At 38.1% G+C, this 12,528-nt stretch overlaps 1 protein-coding gene across 2 annotated transcripts in view; it reads left to right on the forward strand.

The window, feature by feature from the left end:
- The window catches only part of RALBP1 (ralA binding protein 1), a 54,056-nt gene that overhangs the window by 27,262 nt on the left and 14,266 nt on the right, over positions 1-12,528 (forward strand). For both annotated transcript variants that reach the window (XM_045793873.2, XM_045793872.2), the window contains exons 2-6: positions 3,799-4,097; positions 6,084-6,542; positions 9,041-9,390; positions 10,840-11,001; positions 11,996-12,127. In XM_045793873.2, coding sequence (XP_045649829.1) covers positions 3,854-4,097; positions 6,084-6,542; positions 9,041-9,390; positions 10,840-11,001; positions 11,996-12,127 — 1,347 coding nt within the window. In that variant the 5' untranslated portion in view covers positions 3,799-3,853. The remainder of the gene's footprint in view (positions 1-3,798; positions 4,098-6,083; positions 6,543-9,040; positions 9,391-10,839; positions 11,002-11,995; positions 12,128-12,528) is intronic.

A 12,528-nucleotide genomic window follows, 5' to 3' on the forward strand; every position in this document is an offset into this window, starting at 1 on the left:
TGCTGCCCTTCTTTCTACTCATTCTCAGCTATAGGGGAAGCAAGTCAACAAATATTTGTCTAGAATAGTTTTTGCAAGATATCTATTGAATGCCTTATGAACAAACCTGTCTTCTTTATCAGTCTAGGATGGAAACTAATGAGAGTAAATGAACTGGGAGAACATGTGCGTGTAGGCATAAGTTACAAAGTGCTGCAGGGCAGGAGAGAACGACCTAAGTCTGTGTGGCATTTGGTTGTATATATTCCTGCCCTCACTCCTCTTACTGCCAGTTTTGTCACGTCCAGGCTTTGGAATTGGTGATGACTCAGCTCCCACATCAAGCCTGGTGTCCTCAGCTGGGCACTCAGTTGGCATTCAGTTCAGAACCCGCCTTATCTTTCCATGCCTTTCCTATCCTTCTTCCCAGGAACTGCTCCCACCAGACCAGGCTTGCTGCCATCCCACAAATAAGCCCCGTGTTTCTGCTTGTGTCTGTACCGTGCTGTCCCTCTAGGCATGCGTGTACTCTCTTCTTGGGTGTGAGACATGAAGGGCAGTGTAGTGGAAAGAATGTATGCTTCAGGGTAGATCCCAGTTTTACTTCTTGCTGTGTGACTTAGGTAAGTTACTGTGGCCCTCTAGCCGTGGCTCCCCCGTTTGTGAACCTGGAAAAGTACTTCTTTTCTCACAGGATGTACTAAGGTTAGTTAATGTATGTGAATGTTGCTGAAGCCACAGGAATTCAAATAAAGTTTGAGTTCCATTGCTTTGTTTCCTTAATTAAAATGTAAGGCTAAGGGTCACGTTCATTTCTTCTGGTCTTTGTCTCATCAGCAGTCTACAGTATGTTGAGAACATGGAAGAAACTGATTAGTTCATTAAATAGATGTTTGAGTACTTCCTGTAACGCCCTGTGTTGTGTTCAATGCTGGAGCTCACGAATTTGCTGGACAGATGGGTGCTCCGTTAATTAAAACAGCACAGTGCATGCAGTGCTGGAGGTGTGTTCCGGAGATTTGGGGAGCACAGGAAAGGAGTGATGAGGGAGGATTCCTGGATAAAGTGTTGCTGGAAATTATTCCTGTGTGGTTGTTGTTGTTGTTGTTTTTTTTTTAACAGCTCTATTTAGGTGTAATTTACGTACTATAAGATCCACCCTCTTTAAATGTGTAATTCAGTGATTTTTAGTAAATCAGCTGGTTTGCATAACCATTACCACAATCCAAATCTGGGCTGTTTCCATCATTTCAAAAAGATTCCTCATACCCACTTTCAGGCATCATGGTGAAGGATGGGTGTGTATTGGCCATACAGAAGTGTGGGAAGGAGGGCTGGCTTTCTGGGAGTGAAGATAGCATGTGCAAAGCCAGGGGAGCATAAGACAAAATGGCTCAGTGTGGAAGGAATGCCTGTAAGCAGGTTTATTTCTGTAGTTTACAGCTGTGCTCCTTCCTTCCAGCTGTGTTCTGGCTTCCTCGGTCCTTAGAGCTCAGTTTTCTCACCTGTGAATGTGTAACTGTTATGCTGTTGGGCTCTAGCTCTGCCTGAACTCTTAAAGCCTGTGATTGTCAAAATTTATGATGCCTTTGGTTGAAGAGAAATAGCCTGTATGTCTAAAAAACAATAGCCAAACAGAAAAACAGAAGAATTAGAGTGATGCTTACAGATCCTTTAATGATTGGAGAACTTTCTGCTCTTTTTTATGTTTTCCTGATTATATGAGCAATAATGCATACTGGGTAGAAAAATTGTGAAATGCAGGAAGATAGGAAGAAAACATAGGTCACTTATGATCTTATAATTCAGAGGTAATCGTTATTAACATTCTCTTGTTCTTATGATTTTTTTTTTTTTTAGAGAGGGAATGTGTGTGTATGTGAGTGAGGGAGGGAAGGGACAGAGGGAGAGGGAGAGAGAATCCCAAGCAGGCTAGAGGTCCAGTGCATAGCCTGACTCAGGACTTGATCTCATGACCTGAGATCACGACCTGAGTTGAAATTAAGAGTTAGACACTTAACTGACTGAGCCACCCAGGAGCCCCTGTTCTTAACGATTTTTTTGCATATATGTTCATATACTTAAATATTGATATTGTGCTATAAATAAAGTTTTCCCCCACATTATTAAATAGTATTAAAAACATGATTTTAAATGCTGCATGATTTTTATGAAATTAAAAAAACACGGCCTGTGTATTTTTTAAAGCAATAGTAATAAAAGTAATAGAAGGACATGGTAAGTTTCAAACTATGTAGAAGGAATAAAAAAATGCTTTTTCTCTCCCTCCCATTTTACCACTTCTGAGTTAACAGTAGTTAACTGTTTCTTAACATGCTTTCAGAAATTGTGTGTATTAATTTAGATTCTATTATGTGGATAAATCATAATTTAACTAATCTTTTATAGATAGCCATTAAGATTATTACATTTTTGCTTTTACAGTGCTGAAATGAATATTTTCATGTGTACATCTTTGAATTCTTATAAAAGTCTATCTGAAGGATAAATTCCTAAAAGAAATGCCTGGATCAGAGAGTACATTTCGTATTTTGATAGATACTGCCAAATTGCTTTTCAAAAAAGATGTGCTAATGTATACTTCTGTTATTAGTAGATATTCTCATGAGTCCCTCTTTGCTTGTATCTTTACCAACATTGGGTGTTATGAACTTTTTTGTTCTTTGCCAGTCTGATGTTAGAAAAAAGGTAACTTATTGTTTTAGTTTATGCTTTTAAAAATTAGAATTGTACTTGAACATTATTTTCATATGGATATTAGTCATTTTTCTATGAATTACATCATATCCTTTGTGTAGGTGTATTGATTTGTTCATATTTTAGTGATTTATAAGAACTCTTTGCTGTTTAAGGAACTTAGCTATTGCAAATTGCAGTTTTTATTTTATTTTTTTACGTTTGCTCATCTTGACTGTTCATGGTCAGATTTATTGGTCTTGCCATATAGGGCTTGTAGATTTCTTAAATTGCAAAATAACCTTAAAAGTAAGTGCAAAGAGAAACAAGTGATTCTGATAATTTTCTAAATGAGTATCATAAGGATATTAAAGGAATAAGAGCTAATCCAAGTAACTTTTGAACACTGTACCTAGACTGTAGTAACCTTTGTCTGGGGAAGAAAAAGTGAACAAATCTTGAGTTCTTACCGTGTTTGTCCTTTGCAGTGTCCGTTCTAGTGAATCTGTTTTGTGTGTATTTTAGGATTGAGCAAATAAGGGCTCCCTTGTTTCTTTCAACATAATTGCAGTACGAAATAAAATAGTTATTATCAACACACAAATGACTTAATATCATGCAATATGGAACTATAATTAGGGATCTATAATTGTGTTGAGTCATCAAATACATCACTACAACTGTTGTAAATTTTAATTATGATTCTGAATTATTCATGCATAGCTATATAAGTTGTCTTTGTAATTCATTATTTATAGTTGTTTGTTCATAACCTAAAGGAAAATAGTAAGATTTTATGTTGGATAGAGCAGTCAAAATGAAACCCCTTACAATGGGGACTTCTTTGTAAAAGGAACTCTGTATACTACTCTGAGAACTCTGATTTTCATTTGGTTTATCTTTCTAATACTTAAAGATGTAGTGCTTTCTACAAAAGCTCTTTGAGAACTGAAATGTGTGATGAATGGAAAATACCTTGAGATGATAAAATGAATATTTTTTAAGAGGGGTCGTGAAGAGAAATATTTTTGATTTGTAAATGCAGGATTACTCACCACATTTGTGTGTGTGTGGTGCTTTTGTGTTTGGTTGGTGTTAATGACCTTTTCTCCCTGTGTGCAGGTGTAATGGATAGGTAACAGAGAAACCCTCTTCACTGTCTCGTCAGGGAGGCAGAATGACTGAGTGCTTCCTGCCCCCCACCAGCAGCCCCAGTGAACACCGCAGGGTGGAGCATGGCAGTGGTCTTACCCGAACCCCCAGCTCTGAGGAGATCAGCCCTACTAAGTTCCCTGGATTGTACCGCACTGGCGAGCCCTCTCCTCCCCATGACAGCCTCCATGAACCTCCTGACATAGTGTCTGATGATGAGAAAGACCATGGGAAGAAAAAAGGAAAATTTAAGAAAAAAGAAAAAAGGAGTAAGTGCCATTTTTCTCTACACTTTTGATACATTTTAGATAAACTCTTACTCTAATCCCATGTACCTGCTATCTTCTGGGAATATGTCCAAAGACTCTTGTTTGATATTTTCTGTTCTTTACTTTTCTGGGTCTCAGTTTTTGTATACTAGAGTCATATTTTAGGGTTTTACTCTTGTAAATAAAAATACCAAATTTCCAGAAATGGTAAAGCTTTTTGGTGGAAGTTTCTTATATTGGTTATTTTAAATAATGTATAAGAAGTAGATATTGGAATTTGACTTATATAGAATATTACTTTCTTGGCTAGGTTGTGTAAGCCAGTTGGGGTAACTACACTTTATTGGAACTGTGAAAAAAGTAGTTATTTGTTTGTCTTAAGCAAATGCCATAATGCATTCTATTAATAGTTCCTATTCAGTAGGAAAGATGAATTGTTTAAGCATAGCTCTTTAGTATGTTAAAAGCAGATCAGGTGAGTTATTTTGAGTATTGCTTTATTTTGAATTTTATGGTATTTTTAAGTTAATTTGTTTTTTGAAGCATAACACTGAGGCAGAATGCACAAATTGTACATAACTTGAATGAGTTATCACAAAATGGACATATGTCCTTGTAATTATAAGCATCTGTAAATAGAGCATTATCAGCACCCTAGAAATTCCCTTCCATTATCGGTTCAAAGGGAGTCCCCAACCCTTCCCAAAGGTAAGCTTCTTTCAGGATAGCCCGAAACTGCCTATTTTGAATTTATGTAAATGAAAGCGTATTTCCTTTTGCGTCTAGTTTCTTTCACCCAAAGTTATATTTGTTAGATTCATCCATGTTATTCCACGTGGCGGTAATTTGTTCATTTGTTTTGCTGGGTTTTGTTTCATTGCTTTAATATACTAAAATTTACTCTGCTGTTATTGGTCATTTGGGTTGTTTTCCATTTTTAGTTCATGAATAGGGCTTCTGTGAGTGTCGTTGTAGGTGTTTATACATTTCTATTGTGTATGCCTGGGAGTGGAGTTGCTCTCTTATAGGCCATGCTCATTTTAGCAGTAGTAGATCCAGCAAAACACTTTTCCAGAGTGGGTGTACCAGTTTACACTCACACCAGCAGTGTCTGAGAACTACAGTGGCTTTATATCATGCTATCATGCCCTTAAGGTTTCTGCCCTTCTGGTTGGTGTGGAGTTTGTGGTATTTTAAATAGAGGGTAATTTGCGAAATATTTTTAAATATTTGTTATGAAATAGCTTGTAAGGCAGCTGGCTAAAGAAAAGAATAGGAGAATTATATTTGTCAACAACAAAACCAAACTAGGATAGTTCTTATACGATATAAAGCAAGCCTCAGTGTATGGAAACCAAGGCCGGTGATGCAGAGAAACGGGCCGATGCATTCAGCCACCATCGGGAGATGGGGAATTTCCTGGTTCTGTCCTCCACCCAAACGAGAATTTAGTCCCTGCTGTGGTCTCCAGAAAGAACTTAACAGCTAGTGACAAGAGGGCGGGCTGTGATAGGGCAAGGGCTGGAGCTTCCAAACAGCAGTGCCATTTTTGTCAGTGGTGTCAGATTGCTTCAAATTACAGGGACCCAATGTATGAAAAAAATCTGAAGTAAGAAGACATCGTCAGATGATGAAAAAACATTATATTATGGAAGGACTCTTTCCATTAGCCCTCTCTGTAGATCCTTTGTTGTGTATCATCATATTTGGTTTGCCGAAGTTCCAGCTAAAACCTGTTGTAAAGGTCACCGGCACTCTGCATTTCTCCTCCCTCTTGTGGTCAGGAGATGTCACTGCCATGTCTCATTTACCTGAGAAGATACCCGTTTCATTTCTGGCAGTACCCAGGAGGGATTGGCCTGGAAGTGAAAAGTGAGGTAGCCAGGGCCTGGTAGCAGTTTTTTTTGGGTCCTGTTTTTAGAAAGTTTATGGACGGTTTGACATTAAACAGATAGATGACTTCTGTTTCCTGCATTTCTTTGGCAGCTGAAGGCTATGCTGCCTTTCAGGAAGATAGCTCTGGAGATGAAGCTGAAAGTCCTTCCAAAATGAAGAGGTCCAAGGGAATCCATGTTTTTAAGAAGCCCAGCTTTTCTAAAAAGAAAGAGAAGGATTTTAAAATAAAAGAGAAGCCCAAAGAGGAAAAACATAAAGAAGAAAAGCACAAAGAAGAGAAACATAAAGAGAAGAAGTCAAAAGACTTGACGGCAGCTGATGTTGTTAAACAGTGGAAGGAAAAGAAGAAAAAGAAGAAGCCAATTCAGGAGCCAGAGGTGCCTCAGATTGATGTTCCGAATCTCAAACCCATTTTTGGAGTTCCCTTGACCGATGCAGCCGAGCGGACCATGATGTATGACGGCATTCGGCTGCCGGCGGTTTTCCGCGAGTGCGTGGATTACGTAGAGAAGTACGGCATGAAGTGCGAAGGCATCTACAGAGTTTCAGGTACTGGGGACACACGGTTCTCTTGGGCGTTTTTTAAAAATTCACTTCCGTTTCTCAAAGGAGGGAAGATGATTAGTTTGTGAGGAAAATTGTGCCATGGGTCCTAAGCCTCAATCATAGCCTCGGTCCTTCCAGTTGAACAGAAATCCCCCACAGTGTGTGTGTGTGTTGACAGTTTGCTTTTTTTATGATACTCCCTTCCATGAGGAGGCTTTCCACACAAGTTGTTCACAGTTTGCAGCAGCCCGGCTGAGTCTAAGCGAAGCAAATGAGTAGTGTCCCTTCCCTCTGGTGCGCTCAGACTCTGCCTTTTTCTCCTCGCCTCCTTCCTCTGTGAGCAGGGCTCAGTGTTGGGAGGGAGATGAGCGGGACAAGGACGGATATATCCGGGGGAAGGACGCTTCTTGGCCAGGAGACACTTTTATTAACGTAATCATATTTCCTGAGTTCAGCTAAGGGACATACAAATGTTATTTGCTAAATGTTTGGCCCCAAATGCGAATGCTTTTGTCAGCCACGTGCAGCTGTTACATAGATTAGTGAAATTGATTTTCCATTTATTTATGTTCCCTACGTATGAAAATTTAAATTTCATATTTGGCAAGACTATAATTCATTCAGGTGTCTAAAATCAAGCAAAGTATATACTATAATACTATTTAAAGGAAAAAGATTATATTTCTTACAAAGTAGTAGGACTTTTGTACTGTATAGGCTGGAAGTCCTGCCTTGTGGCAGCATCGGCGCTCCAAATCATTACCTTCCTATGATTCAGTTTCTTAATACTGGAGATCTGTCTTATAAAACTTGTTGGTCACATGTTTTCATGATGAATCAAATCATACACCTTTAGAATATAGAAAGATTACACTGAGTTTTTCCATTTATTTGGTTCATATACATTTTTAGAGGGCAGATTTGGTATTTTTGATTTTTTGGGAAGGGACAGGCCTCTTTGGTAATTGGGGAACCCTTTACGTAGTCCCCTAGATAGCATGTCATCATTTAAGAGTATTTTGGCTAACATGCTATCATTTTATAGAAGATAAAGTCCACAAATTAGGCATTGAATTGAAATTTATAACTCTTTAGTAACATGAAAATAAACACATTTAAATGAATTTGAAAATTTGACTTTTAAAACTAATTAATGATAAATTGATTTTTAAAGATTTAAACAATACTACCATAGCTGCTTCTCTCACATGAGTTTGATAGGCAGGAAGGAATTTTGTTTTAGGTGAAAGTTTCTCTGAAGAGTTTTCTGCAGCTTTGTTCAAAGGCTTCTTTTGTCTTTGACCTATTTTTGATGTTTGCATTCTTTTGGAGAGTCGGAGCTGCAGAACTCCTCTATTTGTGTGTCAGAGCATTCAAACAGAGCTGTTCCCCTGATCATTAACTCCTGGAGGCTGAGCTTCTGCTTTGATCAATTTTTTATTATTTTTTAAGCTCTGACAGTGTGCTGAATGCAGCACACTGTGGATTAGAGTTTATGGCTGTGACTTTTCTTTCTTTGAATGCCCATAATAATACTGTTTTCTGCTGGAGATTTTTGGCTCTTAACTTATTCATATGTAAGTTCCAGTTTTAAAGCAAATATATACCATTTTGGAGATGCTCTTCCTCTACATAGGACATTTTATTTGAAGTGTTCAGTTTTTAAAAAGAAAACATTTTGATAATTTCAGAGTAACAACAAACGAAATACATATTTTAATTGTTTATTTGTGCAGTGTTCTGGGTAGGCACTATGGGGGAGAAAAATTAGATATATAGAGAGGAGATCTTTGCTAGGAATTTCACTTGAAGTTATCACTCCCTATGTTTTACTTATATTGTCATAAAAATAAGAAAATAGGAATTATTGAGGCACCTAGGTGGTTCAGTCGGTTAAGCCTCCGACTCTTGATTTTGGTTCAGGTTGTGATCTCAGGGTTATGGGATCGAGCCCCACGTCAGGCTCGACACTCAGCACCGAGTCTGCTTGTCCCTCTCCTTCTACTCCTTTCTCCCCCCCCAAATAAATAAATAAAATCTTAAAAAAAAAAAAAAGAAAATGAGAATTATTTTCTAACTTTTCTGCCTCAAAATGAAGATTATACAAAAATAAGCTTTCTCTTCTTACTTTCATAGTTAGAGTTACTGATTTTATTTTGTCAGTGCTGGATAAGTTACAGACTTACTGTAATGAAAGGTTTTCACATAAGGTAAGGAATGCCAAAGCCCGGATGTAAGCACTATTGATATAAAATGCTGTTTAGATTAGATGACACTTGAGTATTTGCATCGACCATTGCAGTCTCTGGGCCTTAATCTGTGGCTTTTTCAAATGATTGGCCTAAAGTTCTAAGTATTAAACACAACAGGAAGCTACTTTGTACTTTTATGAGCAGTCACTGGCACTGAATCCACATCACTTAAATGCAGATTGGACTAAGGACTTAAAAACTTATATTTTCTTGATTATCTCTTTCTCTTTGAAATTTGAATGTTTTTAGGAATTAAATCAAAGGTGGATGAGCTGAAAGCAGCCTATGACAGAGAGGAGTCTCCAAATTTGGAAGAATATGAGCCTAACACCGTAGCCAGTTTGTTGAAGCAGTATTTGCGAGACCTTCCGGAGAATCTGCTTACCAAAGAGCTGATGCCTCGCTTTGAGGAGGCTTGTGGGAGGAGCACAGAGAGCGAGAAGGTGCAGGAATTCCAGCGCTTGCTCAAAGAACTGCCAGAATGTAACTATCTTCTGATTTCTTGGCTGATCGTGCACATGGACCATGTTATCACGAAGGAACTGGAAACAAAAATGAATATACAGAACATTTCTATAGTGCTCAGCCCGACTGTTCAGGTACATGGCTTTCTCTGCCCTCTGATGCTGACCCTGGGGAGTGTCGGAGACATTTTCTGTTGCAGAGTCGCATACAAAGCAGTTAACCAGCAAATGTAGACAATAGATTAGCCTGAATATTGGTCTTTTTCTTTCAGAATATGGAGAGTGTCATCATATGACCAGCGTGTAGCTTTGTAATTTCAGTGTTCTATGGTCTTTGGTGTGGGTTTCTAAACCAGTTTCTGGTGACAGTGATTGTCATCAATAGAGGAGCCCATGGGACCCACAATTACAGAGTTCATCTATAGAATTTTGAAGATTTCATTTATTTTTTCGAGTAGCATTACTGCTTCATTACATCATGTCCACATATCAGACTCAGGCACAAAGGAGCCTAACATCATTTGTTTGGTCAGGGATTTAACCTGGTGATTTCATTCATAAAGATAACTCTTAGGGAAGGATGTTACAGAACTTTACTATGAGGAGGCATTTCAGGGCATGGGGTAGTGTGTTAATTGGTGCCTCTTTACAATGTAAACACTTGGCCTTCTTATGTTGCTGCTCACTTGGTGCTGGCACAGAGCATATATTTTCCTTTAATTAGAATTATTGATAGGTTATTGAGGCCAGACACAAAAGACAAAAATGAAATGATGGTTGTATTTTTATTTTAAGCTCTCTTTTTGGCCAAAATACTAGGTCATTGTCAGCCATTATTATAATGCACTGTTGTAAGAGTGTATTTTCTTACACTTTCATTGTTCATTGATTGTATTTTGGAAGTAAAATGTTTCTCAGATTTCAGTTTGATCATTCAGACTAGTCAGGATTTCAGAATTTGGTAAATATTACATTGTTACTTAATATTACTATAATAGGGACAATAATTTCATAGAAGGTTCAAGCGTATTGTAAGTTTTAGATAGAAAGTAATTAATGTCCTGATCTCCTAGCATATGCACATCATATTTAAACCCTGGCTGTGCAGATGTGCCCAGAAGGCATTCATTTCTAGAGTGAGGGTTCTTGTACTCAGCCCAGCTTGAAAACTGCAAGTGCCCTTACTCGCATCATATTCCTCAGTGCATCCACTTGTGTGTGTTAAAAGGTCTCAAAATAACTTGAGAATAAAGAACATAAAATTTTTTAAATCGGTTAATATTATATTGCTAAAAAAGAGCAAATTAATGGTCAGTGACTTCTACATCCTTTTTCCTGTCCTTTTTTTCCCCCATTTCCTTATGATGCTTGAATACATGACCGAACTCCTACTACTTTTCCATTCTTTTCTTTCAATTGGCCACTAATTAGCAAAGCATGTCTGCTCAGTACTGAGGAAAACCGTCATTCCCGTGTCTAGGATTAAAGGACGTACTATGCATCACACACAAATTAAATGAAATAAAATGATTTGAATAGGTTTTTTTTTTTTTTTTGCAAATCTTTTTATTTATTTTTTCTTAGATTAGCAATCGTGTCCTCTATGTGTTTTTCACACATGTGCAAGAGCTCTTTGGAAATGTGATACTAAAGCAAGTGACAAAACCTCTTCGATGGTCTAACATGGCCACTATGCCCACACTGCCAGAGACCCAGGAGAACATCAAGGAGGAGATCAGAAGACAGGTGTGTGTGCTCAGCCCCACGCTTCAGCCCCAAAGAGCCTACCTTTGCTCTGATCCTTTTGGGTGATGACGATGATTGACAGTGATGATCAGGAGTCGTTCTGGGTCACCGAACATTTGTGTGTGTCTGGAACTATGCTACACACATTGTTCATGGCACACGGAAGGCAGAAATTTCTATCTGGCACTATCTCATGCCAATGAAGTCAGAATATTGTAGAAAGAACACAGGTTTTGAAATCAAAAGACCTGGCTTTAAGTTTTTCCTAGGTTTCTAATTAGCTGACTGATTTTTAGGCAGATTGCTTAAACTCTGTAGGCCTTGGTGGTCCCATTTTAAAATGGGTCATTTCATGGTTTGATGTGAAGATTATTACCATAAATGAGATAATGGTGCCAGGCACATTGTTAAGGAGTCCAAAAATGTCAGCTTATCTGGACAAGGTTGCTGTTATCAGCCATATTTTACAGATAAAAATAAATTTGGGGAAATTAAAAGACTGACTCTGTGTCACATGGTTATTGAACTATAGAACCAGGATTTGGCCCCAAATCCTGCGCTTTTCCACTGCACTACTTTGGACAGAAGAAATAATTCATTTGGTTGTGTGTTTGTTTAGCAAAACTGATTAAGAAATTGAAGACTAAGAAACCTACTTATATTTGATGATTATTAAGTCTTTTATTTGCATATATGTTATCAAATTCCTGTTTGGTCATCTTTATCTACTCTGAGCTCCCATTATTAGTTGTTGATGTGTTGTGGGAAGGGATATGAATGAACTGTTACTGAACCAGTGTAAGTTAATGATGAGAACCTAATGCCCAGGCAAAAGAGTTTTCAGTCATATCCTTGAAAAAATAATTCATGCCGTTATTTTATTCCCTTAACGATAATTGAAAGATGGCTGTACATCTTTAGAAATTGCATGTGGTGTTATTTTAAGATGATGAGACATGGGACACCACTCAGTGTGTGGTATATTGTTTCCTAGGAGTTTCTTTTGAATTGTTTACATCGAGATCTGCAGGCTGGGATAAAGGATTTGTCAAAAGAAGAAAGATTATGGGAAGTACAAAGAATTTTGACAGCCCTCAAAAGGAAACTGAGAGAAGCTAAAAGACAAGTGAGTAAATTTGTTACTTTGGTATATCATGTTTATAATGGAATATAAACCGAATGTGCTGGAATTTTTTAAACTTTTTAATTGAACTATTTTAAGTTAGTTTCTTTTAAAAACACAGTATATACATGTTTTCTGAAGTGGAGTTCCCTGATGGGAAATTTATTTGCTTGAATGTTCCTAGTTAATGATTGTCGATCCTTCAGTTTTGTATCAGGGAAATATTTAATTTAGAAAGTTGGGTTATGGGGCGCCTGGGTAGCGCAGTCGTTAAGCGTCTGCCTTCGGCTCAGGGCATGATCCCGGCGTTCCGGGATCGAGTCCCACATCGGGCTCCTCCGCTGGGAGCCTGCTTCTTCCTCTCCCACTCCCCCTGCTGTGTTCCCTCTCTCGCTGGCTGTCTC

This window comes from Ursus americanus, chromosome 19, assembly GCF_024610735.1.
Source record: "Ursus americanus isolate L20-20 chromosome 19, mUrsAme1.1.p, whole genome shotgun sequence".
Taxonomy (NCBI): Eukaryota; Metazoa; Chordata; class Mammalia; order Carnivora; family Ursidae; genus Ursus; species Ursus americanus.